The 19,622-nt window shown below is 35.5% G+C and overlaps 2 protein-coding genes and 1 long non-coding RNA gene across 3 annotated transcripts; all 3 read left to right on the top strand.

Moving 5' to 3' along the window:
• Nucleotides 1-963: 963 nt before the first annotated feature.
• LOC104219993 (uncharacterized) lies at nucleotides 964-7,417 on the top strand. Its single transcript, XM_009770767.2, has 8 exons — nucleotides 964-1,252; nucleotides 1,341-1,492; nucleotides 2,517-3,522; nucleotides 3,765-3,856; nucleotides 5,098-5,172; nucleotides 5,849-5,910; nucleotides 6,271-6,340; nucleotides 6,481-7,417. Exons 1-8 carry the CDS (start codon nucleotides 1,114-1,116, stop codon nucleotides 7,246-7,248), a joined length of 2,364 nt encoding a protein of 787 aa, XP_009769069.1. The 5' UTR covers nucleotides 964-1,113; the 3' UTR covers nucleotides 7,249-7,417.
• A 3,950-nt stretch (nucleotides 7,418-11,367) lies between these two features.
• On the top strand, nucleotides 11,368-14,191 carry LOC138868122 (uncharacterized). The gene is made up of 2 exons (XR_011403614.1): nucleotides 11,368-11,490; nucleotides 13,974-14,191. It is a non-coding gene; the product is annotated as an uncharacterized lncRNA (long non-coding RNA).
• Nucleotides 11,457-13,790, top strand: LOC104217656 (transmembrane 9 superfamily member 11). Its single transcript, XM_070162495.1, has one exon. It carries the CDS (start codon nucleotides 11,660-11,662, stop codon nucleotides 13,631-13,633), a length of 1,974 nt encoding a protein of 657 aa, XP_070018596.1. The 5' UTR covers nucleotides 11,457-11,659; the 3' UTR covers nucleotides 13,634-13,790.
• Nucleotides 14,192-19,622: the final 5,431 nt, after the last annotated feature.

The following is a 19,622-nucleotide window of genomic DNA, read 5'->3' as shown; positions in this document are numbered from 1 at the left end:
CACGAAAGGAATTAGTGTTATTTTCTAAATGACTGTAGTGTCGAGGCTAACCATTTCCTACTACTCCAAGAACACCCCCCCCCCCCCCCTCCTTTTTTTTTGCGCTTCAAATATTCTTCTATGGCTTCACATATTTGATATTTTATGCTTACTTTAAGACGTGCTAACTTCACAGTCGAAGAATGTTAGCATATCTTGGAGAAGATTCCTTCCGATCATATTTGCTTCTTTCTCTATTTACATATAACACCCACAACTAACATTTATACTATTCCAACCCTACTCAATAAAGGGGGAATAGTATAAGCTATTCAAGCAACAATGTGTTATATTACATTTAAACTATTACTCCATATTCGAGATTAATATAGTTCTAAAAGTAGTTCATAGATATTCCACATCTCGATCTAGCTTCACTAATTGCATTCACAACTTTCTAGATCTTGGAACTAGATTTACTTTTTAATCTATATCTCTAAATAAATTATGTTGTGGTCTTGAAATCTGGATTATATTTTCTACATAAGGGATATCAAAGTCTAATTATCCCAAATAAAAATGTACAACATTTCAGATGGCGACACATAAAACAATCCCCTTAAGCTTGACACCATTTTATATCTAACCCCTTCAACTATCTAAGATCTATTAGCCACCTTAATCAAATACATAACGTGCCTATTGTGCACAACTCACACATCCTTTGAAAAGTTAGAGTGTGTATTTTTTATTTGCATGTCAATATGCCTTGGTTACGGTCTCGTCGATGGCATGTTGAACAAGTCATCTTAAACAACATTAAAAACACGCGCTCTAGTTTTTTAAAAATATGAGTGAATTGTGCTCAATAGGCACATTATGTAATTGATTCAGGTGGCCAATAGGTGCGAGGCATAGTTGAGGGGGCTAGGTGAAAAACGATACCAAGTTAAGGGGCTGTTTATGTATTTGGCATTTTCAGATCAACCTCACACAAGAAGACGAACACCTCATCACACTGAATCCAACCTCTTCACCCTCTTTTACCCTTTTCTTCAATCTACGATCAAAAAACTCATCTCCGAGCTCCGCTATCTCTCTCCGTCGTTCACGGCGTTCGCCGACGTACAAAAAATGGGAGGAAAAAACAGAAAAAGCTCCAATAAAGCCAAAACCCGAAAGCCCAGGAACCCATCTTATTCGGGCCGGGGCTTGTTCGTTGAAGGCGGAGTCTTATCTGATTGGGCCGTTTACAATTCTCCTCCTTCAAGAGGTTCTTGTTTTTTTTTTCTTTCTGAATCATTTGTATATACTTTTGAATTTAAACTGTAATTGTTTATTTATTTAATTTGGGAATTTAGGGAGGAATTTGAAGAGTGGAAATGGAAGTAATTCAAGGGATCGTAATAATACAGCTGTTAGCAGCTCGAAGAATGCTTCGAGTTCAAAGAGCGAATCAAAGAAAAGTAGAGGAAATGAGATTCGTTATATATACCCTTCTGCAGATTCAGTGGTATGTTTTGTTTTCTTTGTGTTTTTTTTATTTATAAATGTGATGATGTGTAGCTGTTGCTAGGGTTATAGGAATGGATAGGTTAAAGTTCAAGTATTATGAACTAACGGTGCAAAAACTATTTGCAAAGTCAGGTCACTTATTAGGTAATTACATTTAAACCTCTTGATAAATATTAAAGATGGTAACTAACCTGCTATCACGCGTAAAGAAATTTTACACCAATAGTGCAACAACAACAACTAAGCTTCAGTCCCAAACAGGTCGGGATCGGCTTTATGAATCCTCGCTGATCATGATACTTCATATAAACTCATCTCAGGCCAATAATATACAAAACAAAGTAATAATAAAAGTAAAAAGTACTAGAAGTTCATTGTACTTTCTAAATTTTTGAAAGACTAAACAACTCCTATAAGACATAGGATGTTAAACAAACATAGGACGCGAAAGCGCTAACATGACTAAAACATATTCTCACCTAATAGTCTCTCTTATATAGATCTTACACCGTCAGTGCATATAACTTATCCTTTTTAGGTTTTTTAATTGTCAAAGATTGAGTTTTTATTGAAGAATGGTTTAATAATTTATTTCTGAACGCCAATTCTAGTTTAATAGTTTGGATTTTAATCAAATATTTGCTTGATCCCAGTTGTTATGGGCTAAAGACGGGAAATTTGGTCATGATAAGAAAAAAGGACTAGGAAATTGGATTTTCTAATTATTTTTTCTGATGGATTTGGATGGTAAGACTCTTTTTAGCGTTATAAATTTTTTTCTGCTTAACTATCTGCCCAGTATGTATTAAGGATTAGCATTTCCTCAAGTTGATCGAGTATGGAATTCGGTTGTGGGCTATTTATCCATTTTCGAGGGTATTTTCCTGACAATATTGTAACAATTTTCAGAATGCATTTCCACTGTTTACATTTGTTTATCGTTGGTCAATTTCCTATCATAAAATAAAAATAAAAATTACAAAAAATTTTGCTGATGATATTATCTATTTCTTTTTTTCCAGATAGATGCAGTGCATAGTGAGGGAGTAAAAGATGACAAGTTGGATCGAGAACAGCCTATTCTTTTGGTTGATACGAAGGAAACTCAGATTGTTGCTTTCATAGATGAAGGCCCAAATAAGGAACCTCAAAATGAGGGATGTATTTATGATTGCACAACCCCTTTGTCTCTAGATGTTGGACAGATTAAAGATTCTCGTGAAGTAGACTATGCTGGAGACTACAGTGCTGGTTTCTCAATGGATGAGAGCTCACACAGAGGATTGGGATTCTATGATGATGCAGAAACAACACAGGAAGGAGTTGGATTGTCGTCCAAAGATGAGAAGGAAAATCCTTCTTTTGAGTCTTCATCCTTTGAGGAGGATATGGATGCTGATGGCGACTTCCCTGGTGGTGCTGATGTCGAGATGGACAACGACCTGCCAGCTGAGACATCATCTCCTGTGGAAAATGAGGGATTTTTGTCTATTGGGGGGCTTAGGCTATATACTCATGATTTATCTGATGAGGAAAGCAATGGTGATGATGAAGACATTTCATCTGAGGATGGAAGTTCTTGCTCTTCAGAATCAGAAGAATCTGACCAATCATCTGAAAGTGATGGCTCATCCAATAGTGATTCAGATGTTGACGAAGAGGTTGCCGCAGATTATTACGAAAGCACTGGTGGCATGAGCAATGTTATTGATGTTAAACAGTTGGTTGGACAAGTTCCTAGTAGCGGTTCTGATGATAGCTTTGATGAAACCGTAGAAAAATTGGGTGGGATTGATCTTCAGGAAGCTTCTAGGGAGTACGGAATGAAGAAGAAGCCTCAAACAGAGAGGAAGTACCGAGGAGGTCAGAAATCTACTCCTTCCAAGCATGTCCGGGGATCTGATTTGGAAGGCCTTATGTTTGTAAAGGATCCGAGAACAGTTTCAGGGAAAAAGAAACATGCTGCCAAATTTCCTCAGTCTTGGCCGTTTGAGTCTCAGAAGAGTAAACATTTCGGGAGGATTCCAGGTAAAGATGTCTGCCCCATCACCAACTTGAGACAATATGCTTTGTCCACATGTAAACTTGCTTATGCTTAGCCATTAATTTAAAGTACTTATATCTTATTACTCTCTTGGGTTGCAAGAGGATAACGTTCCTCTGGAATTTTCACTCCATGCTTTTGTTATTATTTTCTCTGTTCACTTCTTTTTGTGTATTGACCATGTGCCTTCAACTCCACTGTATATACTCCTAGCTTATGTTTTCAGGTGCTAAGAAGAAACATCGCAAGGAGATGATGGCTTTGAAGCGTCGAGAGAGAATGCTCCGCCGAGGTGTTGATCTTCAGAAGATAAATTCAGTAAGATCTTGAAAATGTTTGCATTTGCTCAATGTTTAGTCTTTTGTGGCTTCAATCTTTCCACCAACTTGATTGTGTTAACTGCTTTGCTCCTATGCAGATCCCTCTTTTTGACAACTCTTATGATTCTTTAATTGGTTCGAACATAATGGAAGAATATATTGGGATATGGTGTAGCCTGTGAAAGCTTTTTCTGGAATTAATGACAAGCATTTGAAATCATGATCCTGGACTTTGTTTCCAGAAATAAAGAAAATAAGAAGGCTTAGCAGAAAGCATCGAAGGTTTTTGGTGCATTAGATACAAAATTTTATTTGTTTGATTTCTTTCTATTTCGCTAAATTTGTTTAATATCTTTGTGAGTCGAAACTAGGTCATAAGTGAATCCAGATATACTACAGAGCGTTATAACCAAATTTTTCTGCAAATACTTGTAGGCTGGGAAATGTAGGAGGTTCCTAATTAAATTAAGACAGTTTCTCTTCTCTTCTGTTCTAGACTCAGGATAAGAAAAAAGTTTGAAATGAAAGTACCTCGCTGAATAGCTAAAGGAATAAGGAATAGAAAACACCATTCTCTTGCCTAAATGATATTTTAATGAGGATAAAAAATGTCACCGTCTGAAGTTCTCTAACATCAGTATTGAGAAGTTCCTGAACCATCGTTCCTCAATTGGTCTATGAGGATCGCCTATATGCTGACATGAAGGCATAACCTTTTTTGGTAGATTGGTTGATTGGTGTCTTCATGTTTTCCTCTTTCTATTTCTATATAGTTTTGTCCGTTTCAGTAGTCGATTTAACAGCTTGGCGAGCAGATGATAATGGTGTGAATTAAGTTGCAGTTGGATAATCATTGAGTCATTTTATATCCCCTTTCATATGATTTCCTTTTGTAGCTGGGTCGTTGTGGTAGTTTCTCTGGAACAAAGACAAGCATCCATCTTTGCCTTTTAAGTTCGTTAATTTTGTAGATGATTTTCAGACTTTTATGGCCGCTGCTGTTATGCCCAAGAAACTGCCTTTTTCCCCTGCAGGCCTCCGTATATTTTTACATCGAACTGGGTTGGGAACCCATTTGTTGCTTTGTGATTGTAATCATTATCTCCCAAGTGACGTAGACCATAGTTAAAATGCAGGGCATCAAATCAAAGAAATCAAACTGATGTTGACTAGATTTATGCAAAAGCAATAATCTTCTTTCCTTTTTTATTGAAATTTCCTTTCACTCTTAAATTGTAGAAACTGCAACAAATGGTTTTGGATGGAGCTGATATGTTTTCTTTCCAACCTATGCATTCACGTGATTGTTCTCAGGTATAGTGTTTTGTCCTAACTCCTACCTATGTTCAGGAAATAGATGTCTTTTACTTATCTACGTGTAATCCAGTAACTTTTCATCTTTATTTTCACCGTATCTCGAAAACAATTTCCATTAAGTGCCAATTTGATAATGCTTCTGTTTTTCTCAAGTAGGTATTATCTCATGTATAGTCGAAAATAATTTAGAAGAAAGTCATATAACAGAGAAAAATTCTTATACGATATTTCTAAATTCTTCTGGTGCTGCTTCTTTGTATTGAACAACAACAACAACAACAACAACCCAGCAAAATCCCACTAATGGGGTCTGGGGAGGGTAGTGTGTACGCAGACCTTACCCCTACCCCGAAGGAGTAGAGAGGCTGTTTCCGAAAGACCCTCGGCTCAAGAAAACAAAAAGACAAAAAGGGAGACAATATTAGTATCAGCAAAGCTTCTTCTTTGTATTGAAAAGCTGTAAAAATGTGCTAGATAGTGATATTACTCATTTGATCTTGTCCTGCTTTTTCTTATGTGAAAATGAAACATTGTTTTAATAATTAAGGCGAACCAACTTCTATGACAATAACTTACAAAAGGATGGAATTAATTGGCATTCAGTCGAGTGTCTTCTATGAGTTCAATGTACTATATACCACTTGTTTTGACACTCAGTGCTGAACATGAACAGGTTCAGAGAGTAGCAGCAATATACCGATTGCGAAGCGTTTCTCAAGGTTCTGGCAAGAAGAGGTAGGATAAGTTGTGCATATGATGGTTTTCCCCTTTTTAGGCTTTCCAGAGTGATTTTAAATGATGATCAGGAGGGGAACTTTCCGTTTAACGTGTAAAGAATGTATAAAAGCCTAAGTGTGTAACTGCAGATGTATTTCCTGGTGCTCCAAAACTTTCTTAATTAAGAAGAAAAGGATCACAATATTCCAACATTTCTTTATTTTCTAGGCCTTAAATAGATGTGTTTCTACTGGAAAAGGTTTTTAGGAGAAGATGTGAAATCATAAAGAGCCTTGTACCTCCACTTGATTTGAAGGCTTTGGACATGTATCGTAAAAAATTATACTCATTCAAGTCATCGCCGTTCCACTTTTTCAGGTTTGTGACAGTTACCAAGACACATCATACATCTATGCCTTCTGCCAGTGATAAAATTCGTTTGGACAAGGTTATGTTACTTAATGCCTCCAGTCTGTCGAAGAGTTTAATTGTTTGGTTTACATAATACATTTCTTTCATTTGGTCTGAACATTTGTAAAAGACCCCTGTTTCTGTCTGACGATGGGATCTCCATTTTTGAACATTCAGTTGATAGGAGCTGGTGACGAGGATTCTGATTTCACAGTCACCGGTATACAAAATCAGAGAAAGGATGGATATGCAGCCAAGAAGTCTTCGATGGGTAGTGGTGGACAATCTGGCCCAAGCAAATTGTTTAAAACCTCTGTAAATCCACGTGCACGTACAGACAGCAGTAAGAAAAGAAGGGATCAGAAAACAGGCTCCTATGCCTCTCTTCCTGTCTCCTTTATTTCAAGTGGTATGATGCGTTCTGAGACAGTTGAGGAGAAACCTATTGAAACAACCGAGACAACCAACAGCTTCCATGAAATGAAGGTTGTGACCAACTCAATCGAATACGGTGCATTTGAGATGCACACCACAGGTTTTGGCTCGAAAATGATGGCAAAAATGGGTTATGAAGAAGGTAGAGGTTTAGGAAAAGATGGACAGGGTATATCAGAGCCTATTGAAGCGCGCCAGCGGCCAAAAGCTCTTGGATTGGGAGCTGAAATCCCAGAAACAAGTAGTGGATCAGCAAAGAAGGATTTTCTACCCAAATCAGCTGTTCGGAGTGCTGAAGTAGTCGGTAGAAGTGCAAAATCCTCAAGGAAGGAGTCATCTATTGGATTTGCAGGATTTGAGATGCATACAAAGGGATTTGGATCAAAGATGATGGCAAAGATGGGGTTTGTTGAAGGCACGGGACTTGGGAAAAATTCACAAGGCATAGTCAATCCATTAGTTGCCGTTAGACGCCCTAAATCACAAGGATTAGGTGCCAAAGTTAGATAAACATTAATCATCTTTCAACTACTAAAATGTTTATTCCCATCATGATGTAGATTATGTTATTGCTTTGTTCTACTTTGATTGGACATATTAGTTAAAACTTTGTAAGTTGTCCTGAAACCTATAAGTGCCTAACTACGATTCTGGAGAATAAATCATAATTAGGTCTCAAGTTTTCATGTTCTTGATGGAATGAAGCTGTACATTGCACAAGGCCTAAAGAGCTGAGTTAGAGGTTGGATCTAGAGACACCAAATGGGGAATTAATCTTTCTGCTACTACTTTTTTCCTCTTAACGAGATCGATTTTGGAAATTGGTTTTATAGTTCGTTACAAATACTATTTGAGTTATATGTCCCTTAAGTTCATTTTCTTCTATTCAAATTGTAGCTGGTCGGATATCTACGTAGCCCCTTTTGTTATCTACTTTTACTCATTTATTCAGTACTAGCTTTATGGTACGCGCTTTGCGCGTGTACTTGTATCAATGAATGCTAAATTTAGAAAATATAAATATTACTTCCTCTATTTTAATTTGCATAATATATTTTTCTTATTAAAATAAGATAGATAGATAGATCCGTGTACATTTTTGTTGTTGTGCACAATACATATAGTTAAAATTAAACAAAGATCTAATGTTAATTGTTTTTAGTCCTTTTATATTTAAAAAATATAGCTTTCGATTGGCGACTTTAAATAATTTTGATACATGGTTTTAACTTTGTGAGTTATTTCGATTTTAAATAATTTTGATACATGATTTTAACTTTGTGAGTTATAATTTTTTTTTCTATTTTTTTCTTTTATGTCAAATATAAATAAAATTTACTGTCTTCATCTTTTAGAAAATACAATTCCACCAACCAGAACTTAGTTAATTTTGCTAGTAAACTCATGAGTTTATTGATTAGTGCAACTTCAGTACTAACATCTGTAACGGTAATCGTTTTATTTACCAATTGATATGATTTCTGACATTGATCAATTATGTTTGATTGGAGTTACGTTCTTGTTGTTAAAATAAATGTTTCATATAACTAATAAGTTCACCATTTTTTACCTATTTAAATGCCCTTGATTACTAATAAATATTTCCTTTGTCTTAAACTATTTATCGTATTTTTATTACAAACACCTAAAGAAAATATTATTTCAAAGGATGTTTTTAACTATTTAACCCTTATTATGTCATAAATATAATATCTCTTCGTTGAACATTTACTTAATTTATGTGTCATCTCCATCTTCAAGAACAATTACTACTAAGAATATAACAAAAACAAATTAGTTTGAAACAATTACTTCTAAAATGACAAATAATTTGAAATATCTATTTTTAGAATTACGATAAATAACTTGAGATGGAGGGAGTAGAAATTAATTCCCTTATATTAATTATATATTGGCTTATTTTAACTCTAATTCTCATCTAGCTTGACTTTTAGAATATCGATAGTACTTAGAAATAAAAAGAAGAATTAATAATAGTAGTTTTTTTCTTCAAATTAAAAAGTAGTAATAGTTCGTCTCATTTTTTTTTGCCTTTAATGTCTAGAATCCCAATTTAATGCTTAGTGGCGGGACATTAATACTTTGAAATTTGAATTCCTAAAACGTATTTCAATGTCAGAATTAGTTCTTATATTTGGTCCTAAATATTAGGATTTTAAATTATAAAAGGAAAATTTTAGTTGATTTTAATATCTTAAATATTGGGATTTCCTATTATAATAACTAAAGTTTTAGTTGATTTTAAAATCCTAAATATTAGAAAATTAATAAAATGACTATTTTATTCATTGTGAACTCTATTTTTAAAGGGCAAAAAAGGCGAACGACATTTCGCTAAGGGTCTTCGTGCTTTTAATAATATAGTATAGCTATTTAAACACAAAACAAGCGCAGGAAAGGATAAACAATCAAAATCGAGCTATTGCAATATCTAAGCAGCATTCCGTTTAGTTTATTTCAATTCCTGTGTCTGTCGTATTTCCTTTTTACGCCTCCCAAATTTTTACGCCAAAAGTCAATTATCTTTGAAACTTTACTTGTAGTAATCTCACTTATTTGTTTCTTTTACAGGATCAAAAATATTCTATTTATATGGATGCGAAAGTTACAAGAGCATAAGTGACGTATTTAAGATTTGGATGATACAATGCATAAGAATATTTAGGAATACACATTCAATGTATTCATAACACATTAAGTAATTATGAATATGATTAGAGAAAATGAGAGTGTGGAAGATAAACAACAATAATGTCTCAATCCCAAACAAATTAGGGTCGACAATAAGAATCCTCGTATCTTTCATTAAGCTCAACTCATATCATCATCATAATCAAAATTAAAAAAAGTGAACGTGAATAATAATAATAATATTGAAATTTGAAAGTCTCTACCAAGTCTATCCAACTAGTGAATATTGCATATATGGATCTTTCTCTTCCATTGTGCTCTATCAATATGGCTAAGCCAACATTGATTTCAAGGATTTGTATTTTTTTATAGATAATTTATTTTCATGTGATTTTAGGGTCTACCTCGTCCCTTTTTAATACCTCATTCACCATATTTTCATATTTATAAATCGATGCATCTGTAGGTCGACGCATGATATGATCAAACCATATCAAGTGACATTTTCTCATTTTATCCTCCATACATGCTACTTGTATCTTCTAGCGAATGTGGTTATTTTTTAATCTTATCTAATTGTCTTTGAAATATAAACAAATGAAAACTTTTAAAATAAAACTTACAGTTTAGTGATTGCAATTCTTTGCCACCTCACTTATATACAACATTTCAATACCATCCAAGTTCCCCACATATTTTACATGGTTTTCCCTCCTCTAGGGGCCTATTTCTGTCTAGATAATTTTATCACATCAAATAAGACATATCTACATGGTCAATAATTTTATCACATCCAGAAGATGAAAATAACAGAAATGAGGATGTTGAGATTGATGTGTGGGCACACTAGGCTGGATAAGATTAGGAATGAAGATATTCGGGAGAGAGTGGGCATGACTCCAGTGGACGACAAGATGCAGGAAGCGCGACTTATATGGTTCGGGCACGTGCAGAGGAGAAGCCTAGATACCCCGGTTAGGAGGTGTGAGCGGTTGGCTTTAGCAGGTACGAGAAGAGGTAGAGGGCGGCCTAAGAAGTATTGGGCCGAGATGATCAGACAGGACATGGTGCGGCTCCAGATTTCCGAGGACATGGCTCTTGATAGGAAGGTGTGGATGTCGAGCATTAGGGTTGCAGGTTAAGGGTAGTCGAGCGGTTTTCCCCTTTGTCTCGGTTTCCCTCTTTATACCGACGAGTGTGATAGTGTTTTATCTAGCCCTGCTAGTGATTTATGTTGTGTTTCACACTTTTACATAATATTTGTTGCTTTTCCATTTATTTGTTGTCTCTCACGTTGCTGATATTATTTTTCGGGTTTTGTTGTCACAGATTTATTGTCTCTAAGCCGAGGGTCTCCCGAAAATAGTCTCTCTATCCCCTTCGGAGTAGGGGTAAGGTCTGCGTACATTCTACCCTCTCCAAACCCCACTAGTGAGATTTTACTGGGTTGTTGTTATTGTTGTATATGATCAATACAATATTTAGCTTTGTTTTTCTTTTTCAGCAGTTGATATTTAGCTGAAATTGAAGAAAAAAAACAATTTTCCAAAGTTGCAGTTACAAACAATTATTTAGAAATTGAAATTGTATTTGAATATAAATTTAAGTTGAAGTTTAAATAATATTAAATCTAATTTGTAAATGAAAATATTGTTTTGTGAATAATTTTATGTATTTATTTACTGGGTTGTTGTTGTTATTGTATATGGTCAATATAATATTTAGCTATGTTTTTCTTTTTCAACAGTTAATATTTAGCTAAATTGAAAAAAAAAGCAATTTTCCAAAGTTGCAGTTACAGACAATTATTTAGAAATTGAAATTGTATTTGAATATAAATTTAACTTAGTTGAAGTTTATAATATTAAATGTAATTTGTCCAAATATTGTTTTATGAATAATTTTGTTTATTTATTTATATTTACAAACAATATAATGTCCAAATGCCCACTAGATGACTGGAATCTTCATTTTATTGATTAGGACATAGGTCAGTCATTTTACAAGTGGGCCCTCAATCTCTGCTCATATAAATTCTTGACTTACAGATCTCTTCTTCTTCTGTCGCTCCACAATCTCTGCTCAGAATCCCTTTTGGAGGTGAGTTAGATCTCTGCATTTTTCATCTAAACCTTTAATATTCCTTATCATTTTCTTTTTCTGTAAATGTTCTTGTTTATAAGACTGAATCTTGAATCTTGTGTAAAACCCCACTTGAAAACTTGATCTTGCCATTTTACCTACAGATCTGATCAAGAAACAACTAAAAATGAGATCTTTAGACAAATTCAAGATTTGTGTTTTGTTAATCTGCTTGGTATTTGAATTGGGTCATGGGTTTTATCTGCCTGGTAGTTACCCTCACAAATATGGGGTTGGTGATTTCTTGAATGTTAAAGTCAATTCATTGACCTCAATTGACACTGAGTTGCCTTATAGTTACTATAGCTTGCCTTTTTGTAAACCATTAGAGGGTATTAAAGATAGTGCTGAGAATCTTGGTGAGCTTCTTATGGGTGATAGGATTGAGAATTCTCCTTATAGGTTTAAGATGTATACGAATGAGACCGAGATTTTCTTGTGTCAAACTAAACCTTTGTCTGGTGAGGAGTTTAAGCTTTTAAAGAAGAGGATTGATGAGATGTATCAAGTGAATTTGATTCTTGATAATTTGCCTGCTATTCGTTATACGAGGAAGGAAGGTTATTTCTTGAGGTGGACGGGTTATCCTGTTGGGATTAAGATTCAAGATACATATTATGTGTTTAATCACTTGAAGTTTACTGTTCTTGTTCATAAGTATGAGGAGACCAATGTGGCTCGGGTGATGGGTACTGGGGATGCAGCTGAGGTGATCTCGACGATTGGAAATGGTGGATCGGAGGCACCTGGTTACGAAGTTGTTGGGTTTGAGGTTGTTCCTTGTAGTGTCCAGCATACCCCTGATTCAGCCAAGAACTTGAAACTGTACAATAAGTACCCGACTCCAATTAAGTGCGATCCTACAACAGTCGCCATGGCTATTAAAGAAAATGAGCCTGTGTCTTTTACTTATGAGGTGAACTTTGTGGAAAGTGATATCAAGTGGCCGTCAAGATGGGATGCTTATTTGAAGATGGAAGGTGCAAAGGTGCACTGGTTCTCTATCCTTAACTCACTTATGGTGATCACTTTCTTGGCTGGAATCGTGCTCGTAATCTTCTTGAGAACCGTCAGGCGGGATCTGACTAGGTATGAGGAACTCGACAAAGAGGCTCAAGCCCAAATGAACGAGGAGTTATCCGGTTGGAAACTCGTAGTGAGTGATGTTTTCAGGTCTCCAAGTAATCCAGCACTTTTGTGTGTGATGGTTGGTGACGGAGTTCAAATCCTAGGGATGGGTGTTGTGACTATCATGTTTGCTGCCCTCGGATTTATGTCCCCAGCTTCTCGTGGAACGTTGATTACAGGCATGCTATTCTTCTATATGATTCTTGGGGTTGTAGCTGGTTATGTTGCTGTTCGTCTTTGGAGGACAATCTTCTGTGGCAATCACAAGGGCTGGGTTTCAGTTTCATGGAAAGCTGCTTGTTTCTTCCCCGGAGTTGCTTTTTTCATTCTAACCACATTGAACTTCCTGCTATGGGGTAGTCACAGCACAGGGGCCATTCCATTTTCTCTGTTTGTCGTCCTCATTTTACTTTGGTTCTGCATTTCAGTTCCTCTAACCCTGCTCGGTGGTTATTTTGGGGCGAGGGCTCCTCACATTGAATATCCTGTCCGAACCAACCAAATCCCGCGTGAAATCCCCCCACAAAAGTATCCATCCTGGCTCTTAGTTTTGGGTGCAGGTACCCTTCCTTTCGGTACTCTTTTCATCGAGCTCTTCTTCATCATGTCGAGTCTTTGGATGGGTCGTGTATACTATGTCTTTGGTTTCCTCCTCATTGTCATGATCCTCCTTGTCGTCGTTTGTGCCGAGGTGTCTCTTGTTCTGACCTACATGCATCTTTGTGTGGAGGACTGGAAATGGTGGTGGAAATCTTTCTTTGCTTCTGGATCAGTTGCTATATACATTTTCCTGTACTCCGTTAACTATCTAATCTTCGATCTTAAGAGTTTGAGCGGCCCTGTTTCCGCCACCCTTTACCTCGGATATTCCCTCTTCATGGTCTTGGCCATCATGCTCGCGACAGGCACAGTCGGGTTCCTTTCCTCTTTCTGGTTTGTACATTACTTGTTCTCTTCAGTGAAGCTGGATTGAAGAAGTCTTTCGGGCAGAAAGAAAGAGATAGCATTTAAAAAACAACTATTCAAGAAACAGATGCAGATGTCCAGGTCATTCTTGTTGTTGCCATATTATTGTCATTTTGTAGGATATTTGGAAGATAAAGGCAATAAACTCCTCAAGTTTTGTTAAATTCTTTAATGTTGAAAATGCCTGCATGATAGTCACTGTAGCTTCATTGGTTGGTAGAATGCATATTGGTTGTGCTCTATGCTTTAAAATGTTATCTTTTACTTGAAAATTTACTGAACCTAATTTTTCATGATCTACAAGAAGACCCACAATCTCCATAAGTGAGTTTACTGTTTAATTACAGGAACTTGAGTCACCGTTTAGGGCTCGTTTGGTACGAGGGTTCAGTGTTGTCAAAGAGGCGCTTAAGCCCTAAAGCAAGGCTCAAAATATGTTGAGCGTTTCGCCTCGCTTTGAGGGTGCTTTAGTATCTCATCAAGGCTCCAAGGCATAATATTCCTTGACAATGAGTGTAATCATGAAAAGGCGATATTAAATAATTTATATTTCACTTTATCGTAATTGTTTTCCAATTTCTTTGTCATATATTTGTTATTCATGCTTATAATTATTAGCATTGGACTACATATACATATTTTTACTTTTTCTCCAGTTACGCCTTTTTTCGTTAAAGCTCACCCTTTATTTGCGCTTTGCGCTTAAAGCCCCAACGGACCTTAGAGTAGAGCTTTTTTTGCGCTTTTCTCCTTTGATATCACTACGAGGGATAATGGATAATTAATCACGGGATTAAATTTGAGATGAATTTATCCCATGTTTGGTTGGGATAAAATCGTGGTATAACTAATTTCGGGTTTAGTTATCGAGGTATTGTAATATTCTTTTATCCCCGTGAGAGGGTGAGATAACTAATCTCGAAATAATTAATCATGGAATAACTTGTTTCCCAATCAAACAATCTCTTCAGAAATTAACTCTACTTTTCCACTAGGCTCACCAAGAGCCCTTTGTTCTGGGTTAATAAATCTCTCACAGCAGGTTCGTTCCAGTGTTGGAGCCAAGTTTATGTAGAATATATTGGTGGTAGATCGACCTAGAATAAGGGCTCTAGTCCGAGTGTAGGTACAACGGTATTTATTTTCCTTTAAAGGGAGATCCTTTCTAGAGGTTATCCATCTACGAATTAATGAGCCAACTGGGCACTTCTACTTTTTTCCAGATAAAGTTCTATTTGAGTTGCACTTTCTTCGTACATATGATGTTTTATTACCTGTCTGTCATTTTACAACACGAAGTTACTTGTGTTCGCTACTACTATAAGGGCGGAGACTGCAACATAGTCGATAGTGCTTTATTACAGCTGGTGATTACTTCTGTGGCCTTATATGTAGAAATTGGTCACATTTTTAAAATTAAAATTGTGGTCTGATTATTGTCTTTGAATGTTGAATTTTCAAACCGTGTATGGCCACTTTCGAAATTCAGATAACTGGTCTAATGTTGTAAAATGTGGCCAACCTCTGAATAAAATGACACAAAAGTGACTGTTTGGTAGTGTTAACGCTTAAGATGCTCAGACGAATGGGCACAACACCACAGATCTTCCAAGTGTACAAACCACTATTATTGAGCTTAGTTATATTAGGGGAGTTTCGGAGCAACACTAAAGTTGTTTATAGGTCAGCGGTTCGAGTCGTGGAAGCAGCCACTAACGCTTGTATTAGGGTAGGCTGTCTACATCACACCCTTAAGGTGCGGCCCTTCCTTAAACCCTGGGTAAATACGAAATACTTTGTGTATCAAGCTGCGCTTTATCAACTGTAAAATTATTGGAAAGCACACTATTGTCAAATGTTTTGGTGGTAGTGCACTTTTGTACAATATAAAAAGTATAAACAACTCTGCATAGCTGGTTGAAATACACACTTCTGAAAATGGTCATAGTTAATAAAAATAATTGGTCCAAGATATTTGTTATTTTCGTAGATTAAAAAAGAATTAATTTTTTTATTCACCTTTAACTTACTCGGATAAAAGTGGAGAGAGATTAATATAGTGAAAGCAAAAATAGTAATAAATTGAGATCAAATAACAAACAAGAACAATTAGTCAAATTATCCTTTTATTCAACGTTTTCATAAGGAGTGTGCAAAAGCCAAAAATTCCTAAGTAAAACGGACAGGTAAAAATAAACACATAGAGATACATCACAATTTAACTATCATTACCACTAAGATATCCACCACAATTTAAAGAGAAAAAAACACCGTGGCATGAAGATAACATTTGACAAATAATTTTATAGTATCTTAATTTTTTAACCTTTAAAGCGTTAAATTCTATTTATTTATTTGTTTAATTTGTTTAGAATTATATTGTTTGAGCCAGTTTGTTCATATCTCGACTAATTCCATAAGGTATCTACTAGGTGACAATCATGCTCATGCCTAGTAGTGGCAAAATGGTTAAAAGAAAATAGTTAACCATCCATACTAAAAAATGGGTTAGATAATAAACTTTTAAAAAACGGGTCGAATATGGATAAGAACCATATTATCCATTAAGAAAACGGATAACCAATAGATAACTATTGGGTTTAACTTTTACATTTGTAAAATCTCAAATTAGAGGTTCCTCAAGTTTGGGAGAACAAGAATTCTTCCAAAAGTGATTATATGCAAGAAGTTATGGATAATATAATTATCCATATTATCCGCCGGTTAACCCATTTTTTATCCGTATTAAATATGAGTCGAATCGGATAACTTATCCATTTTTTTATTAGCTGGAAGTTACTTGGTGGTCGCTACTACTAATAAGGGCGGAGACCACAACATAGTCGATAGTGCTTTATTACAGCTGGTGATTACTTCTGTGGCCTTATACTTAGAAATTGGTCACATTTTTAAAATTAAAATTGTGGTCTGATTATTGGCTTTGAATGTTGAATTTTCAAACCGTGTATGGCCACTTTCGAATTTCAGATAACTGGTCTAATGTTGAAAAATGTGGCCAACATCTAAATAAAATGACACAAAAGTGACTGTTTGGTAGTGACATGCTCAGACCAATGGGCACACCACCATAGATCTTCCAAGTGTACAAACCACTTTCTTTGAGCTTAGTTATCACACAGCAGCAATTGCTCAAGATATTAGGGGTCTCGGAGCAACATTAAAGTTATCTATAGGTCAACAGTTCAAGTCGTGGAAGCAGCCATTAACACTTGATTAGGGTGCAGCCCTTCTTCCGTGTGAATACAAAATACTTTGTGCACCGAGCTGCGCCTTTATTACCGGTAAAATTATTGAAAAGCACATTATTGTCAAATGTATTGGTGGTAGTGCGCTTTGGTGTATATATATATATAAACATAAACAACTCTGCATAGCTGGTTGAAATACACACCTCTAAAAATGGTGCCATATAAAACAGAAAGCATACTTGTGCGCAAGAGCTCCCTTATATATTAACAACAAATTACTCGCTCCGATCTTTCTTAATGGTCATAGTTATTAAAAATAATTGGTCCAAGATATTTGTTATTTTCGTAAATTAAAAAAGAATTAATTTTTTTGTTCACCTTTAACTTACTCGGATAAAAGTGGAGAGAGATTAATATAATGAAAGCAAGAATAGTAATAAATTGAGATAAAAGAATAAATGAGAACAATTTAGTCAAATTATCCTTTTGTTCAACCTTTTTATTCAACGTTTTCATAAGAAGTGTGAAAAAGCCAAACATGACAAGTAAAACTGACAGGTGAAAATAACCCAGACACATAGAGATACATCACAATTAAACTATCATTACGACTAAGATAAACAACAACAACAATAACAACAACCTAGTATAATCCCATAAGTGAAGTTTGGGGAGGATAGTGTTGTATCATTACCACTAAGATATTTACCACAATTTAAAGAGAAAAAAAACACTATGGCATCAAGATAACATTTGACAAATAATTTTATAGTATCTTAATTTGTTAACCTTTAAAGCATTTAATTCTATTTATTTATTTGTTTAGAATTATAATATTTGAGCCAGTTATATATCGACTAATTCTATAAGGTATCTACTAGCTGACAATCATGCTCATATGGTAGGGACAAGGAATATTAATTCATTACTAAACGTGGAATGCTAGAAAGCAATTTTCTTATAGCTTAAAATAGACAATTTAGGGATCAATAATGCTCATGCCCTGCCACCTTAGTTTTTGTCCTTAAAGGCTTTTTAGGGTTGAAAAAAACGTGTTCTTAAAAATCTGCAGAGCTTTATCTACTAATTATTGTTTTGCTTTTCGTCCATGTTCTTGTGATGCTGTTATTGCTTTCTAAGGTTTATTGATGGTATTGATATACTGTCTCTTTTCGTCTTCTTCAGCCGAGGGTCTATCGAAAACAACCTCTCTATCGCTCGAGATAGGGGTAAGGTCTGCTTACACACTGCCCTCTCCAGACCCCACTAGTAGAATTTCACTGGGCTTGAGGAACCAGTTATTTGAACCTTGTCGATATTGACTTCTAGTAGCGGAGCCTACAACATATGTAGCGACAAAATATTTTGGTCGCTATGGACCCATGAATCAGATTTTTAGGGACTAGTTTTTCAGTTGCTAGTAATCACTTTTCTTGCGCTAAGTCCCAAAAAGTTCAAAACTAAGTGATAAAAGTTTTATGAAAACTTTTAAGATGTTAATGGGTAAAAGAGATGGGATTAATTGAATATATTTTCTGAAATAACTTAATCCTTTTTTGGTAAGATCCACATAGATATAAGCCACTGTCCACTGATATGAGCAATGCCAAAGCAACTGTCGTATTTATACCATTCGTGAGTGCGCTTAACTCTCCATGAGTAGAAGGGAAAAATAGATTAGCTTAGAAGAATAAGTTGGTCATTGTATGGTTTGATATGGCAAGACAAAAGTAACGGCGGAGGCAGGATTTTCGCTAAGGGGTTCAAAAACGGAAAAAGTTAAAAAATTGTAATTAGTGGGAATTGAACCAATGATCTTACAAAAGTTTTGAACCCCCTTGACCACTAAGCTATGCTTTTGGGCGGTATAAAGGGGATTCAAAACAAATATACAGAAGTAAAAATCAGATTTTACCTTATATATACCGTGTAATTTTTCGGCGAAGGCCCTTCCGCCCCTAAATCCGCCCGTGGACAAAAGATGCTGCAGATTTCTAGCTTTGGACGGATACTTCAGAAACATTATTACTTGAGTTCATAAGTTAGAGGATCTTTTGAGTTATGTATGTAACATATAAATTGCGGATTGATTGTCATTGTGTCAAAATTTTAAAGAACAATAATATCAAACAAGGAAAAACAATAGTAACAATAGCAATGACAAAACAAGTAAAGAATAAGAATAAGATTATTCCAGAGAACTAGCTACTGTTCATTTTGACTCAAAATTTACAGTTACAGTCTAGCCGACACGATCTACTGTTTAAACTAAGAATAGGATGTTAGAAACTACCTGTAATAAATTCAGCTCGATCCAACAATGATGAATCGAAACGCATATTGAAGCTAACTGATCGCACAAAAATTCTGCCGCAATCATATCGAATATAAATAGATATTTAAAATAACGGAAAAGGGCTAAAACTGTTCGTGGACTATGGAGTTGGTACAATAATACTCTCCGTCCACCTATTTTGCAAAATTTACCAACACCGTTTTCTTTTCGGCTCAAGACTACTCTTATGACTAACAACCTTGTTTGGTTTTAAAAAAAACTTTAATCAATTTTCACGTGTCACCGTCTCATTGGACTAACTTGAAACCCAACCAAATTAAAATAAACTCACCCACATCCAAAAAAAAACTAACTTTTATTGCTGTTCTCCTTCTGCAAGCGTCATCTTCTTCTAAAACAAATGCATCACCTTATCAATCTCTCCCCCCTCCCCCCAACGTTTGTGCGTTCTTCTTGGAATACCCCCCCCTCCCCTCCCCTCCCCTCCCCTC

Source organism: Nicotiana sylvestris, chromosome 11, assembly GCF_000393655.2.
Source record: "Nicotiana sylvestris chromosome 11, ASM39365v2, whole genome shotgun sequence".
In the NCBI taxonomy this organism is placed as follows: Eukaryota; Viridiplantae; Streptophyta; class Magnoliopsida; order Solanales; family Solanaceae; genus Nicotiana; species Nicotiana sylvestris.
The sequence above is the reverse complement of the archived record's forward strand: the minus strand, read 5'-3'. Positions and strand labels throughout refer to the sequence as shown.

Coding starts and splice junctions, on each gene's coding strand:
- LOC104219993 (XM_009770767.2), top strand. CDS start 1,114: ATGGGAGGAAAAAACAGAAAAAGCTCCAATAAAGCCAAAACCCGAAAG. Junction 1,253..1,340: donor CAATTCTCCTCCTTCAAGAG/GTTCTTGTTTTT, acceptor TTGGGAATTTAG/GGAGGAATTTGAAGAGTGGA. Junction 6,341..6,480: donor ATAAAATTCGTTTGGACAAG/GTTATGTTACTT, acceptor TTGAACATTCAG/TTGATAGGAGCTGGTGACGA.
- LOC104217656 (XM_070162495.1), top strand. CDS start 11,660: ATGAGATCTTTAGACAAATTCAAGATTTGTGTTTTGTTAATCTGCTTG.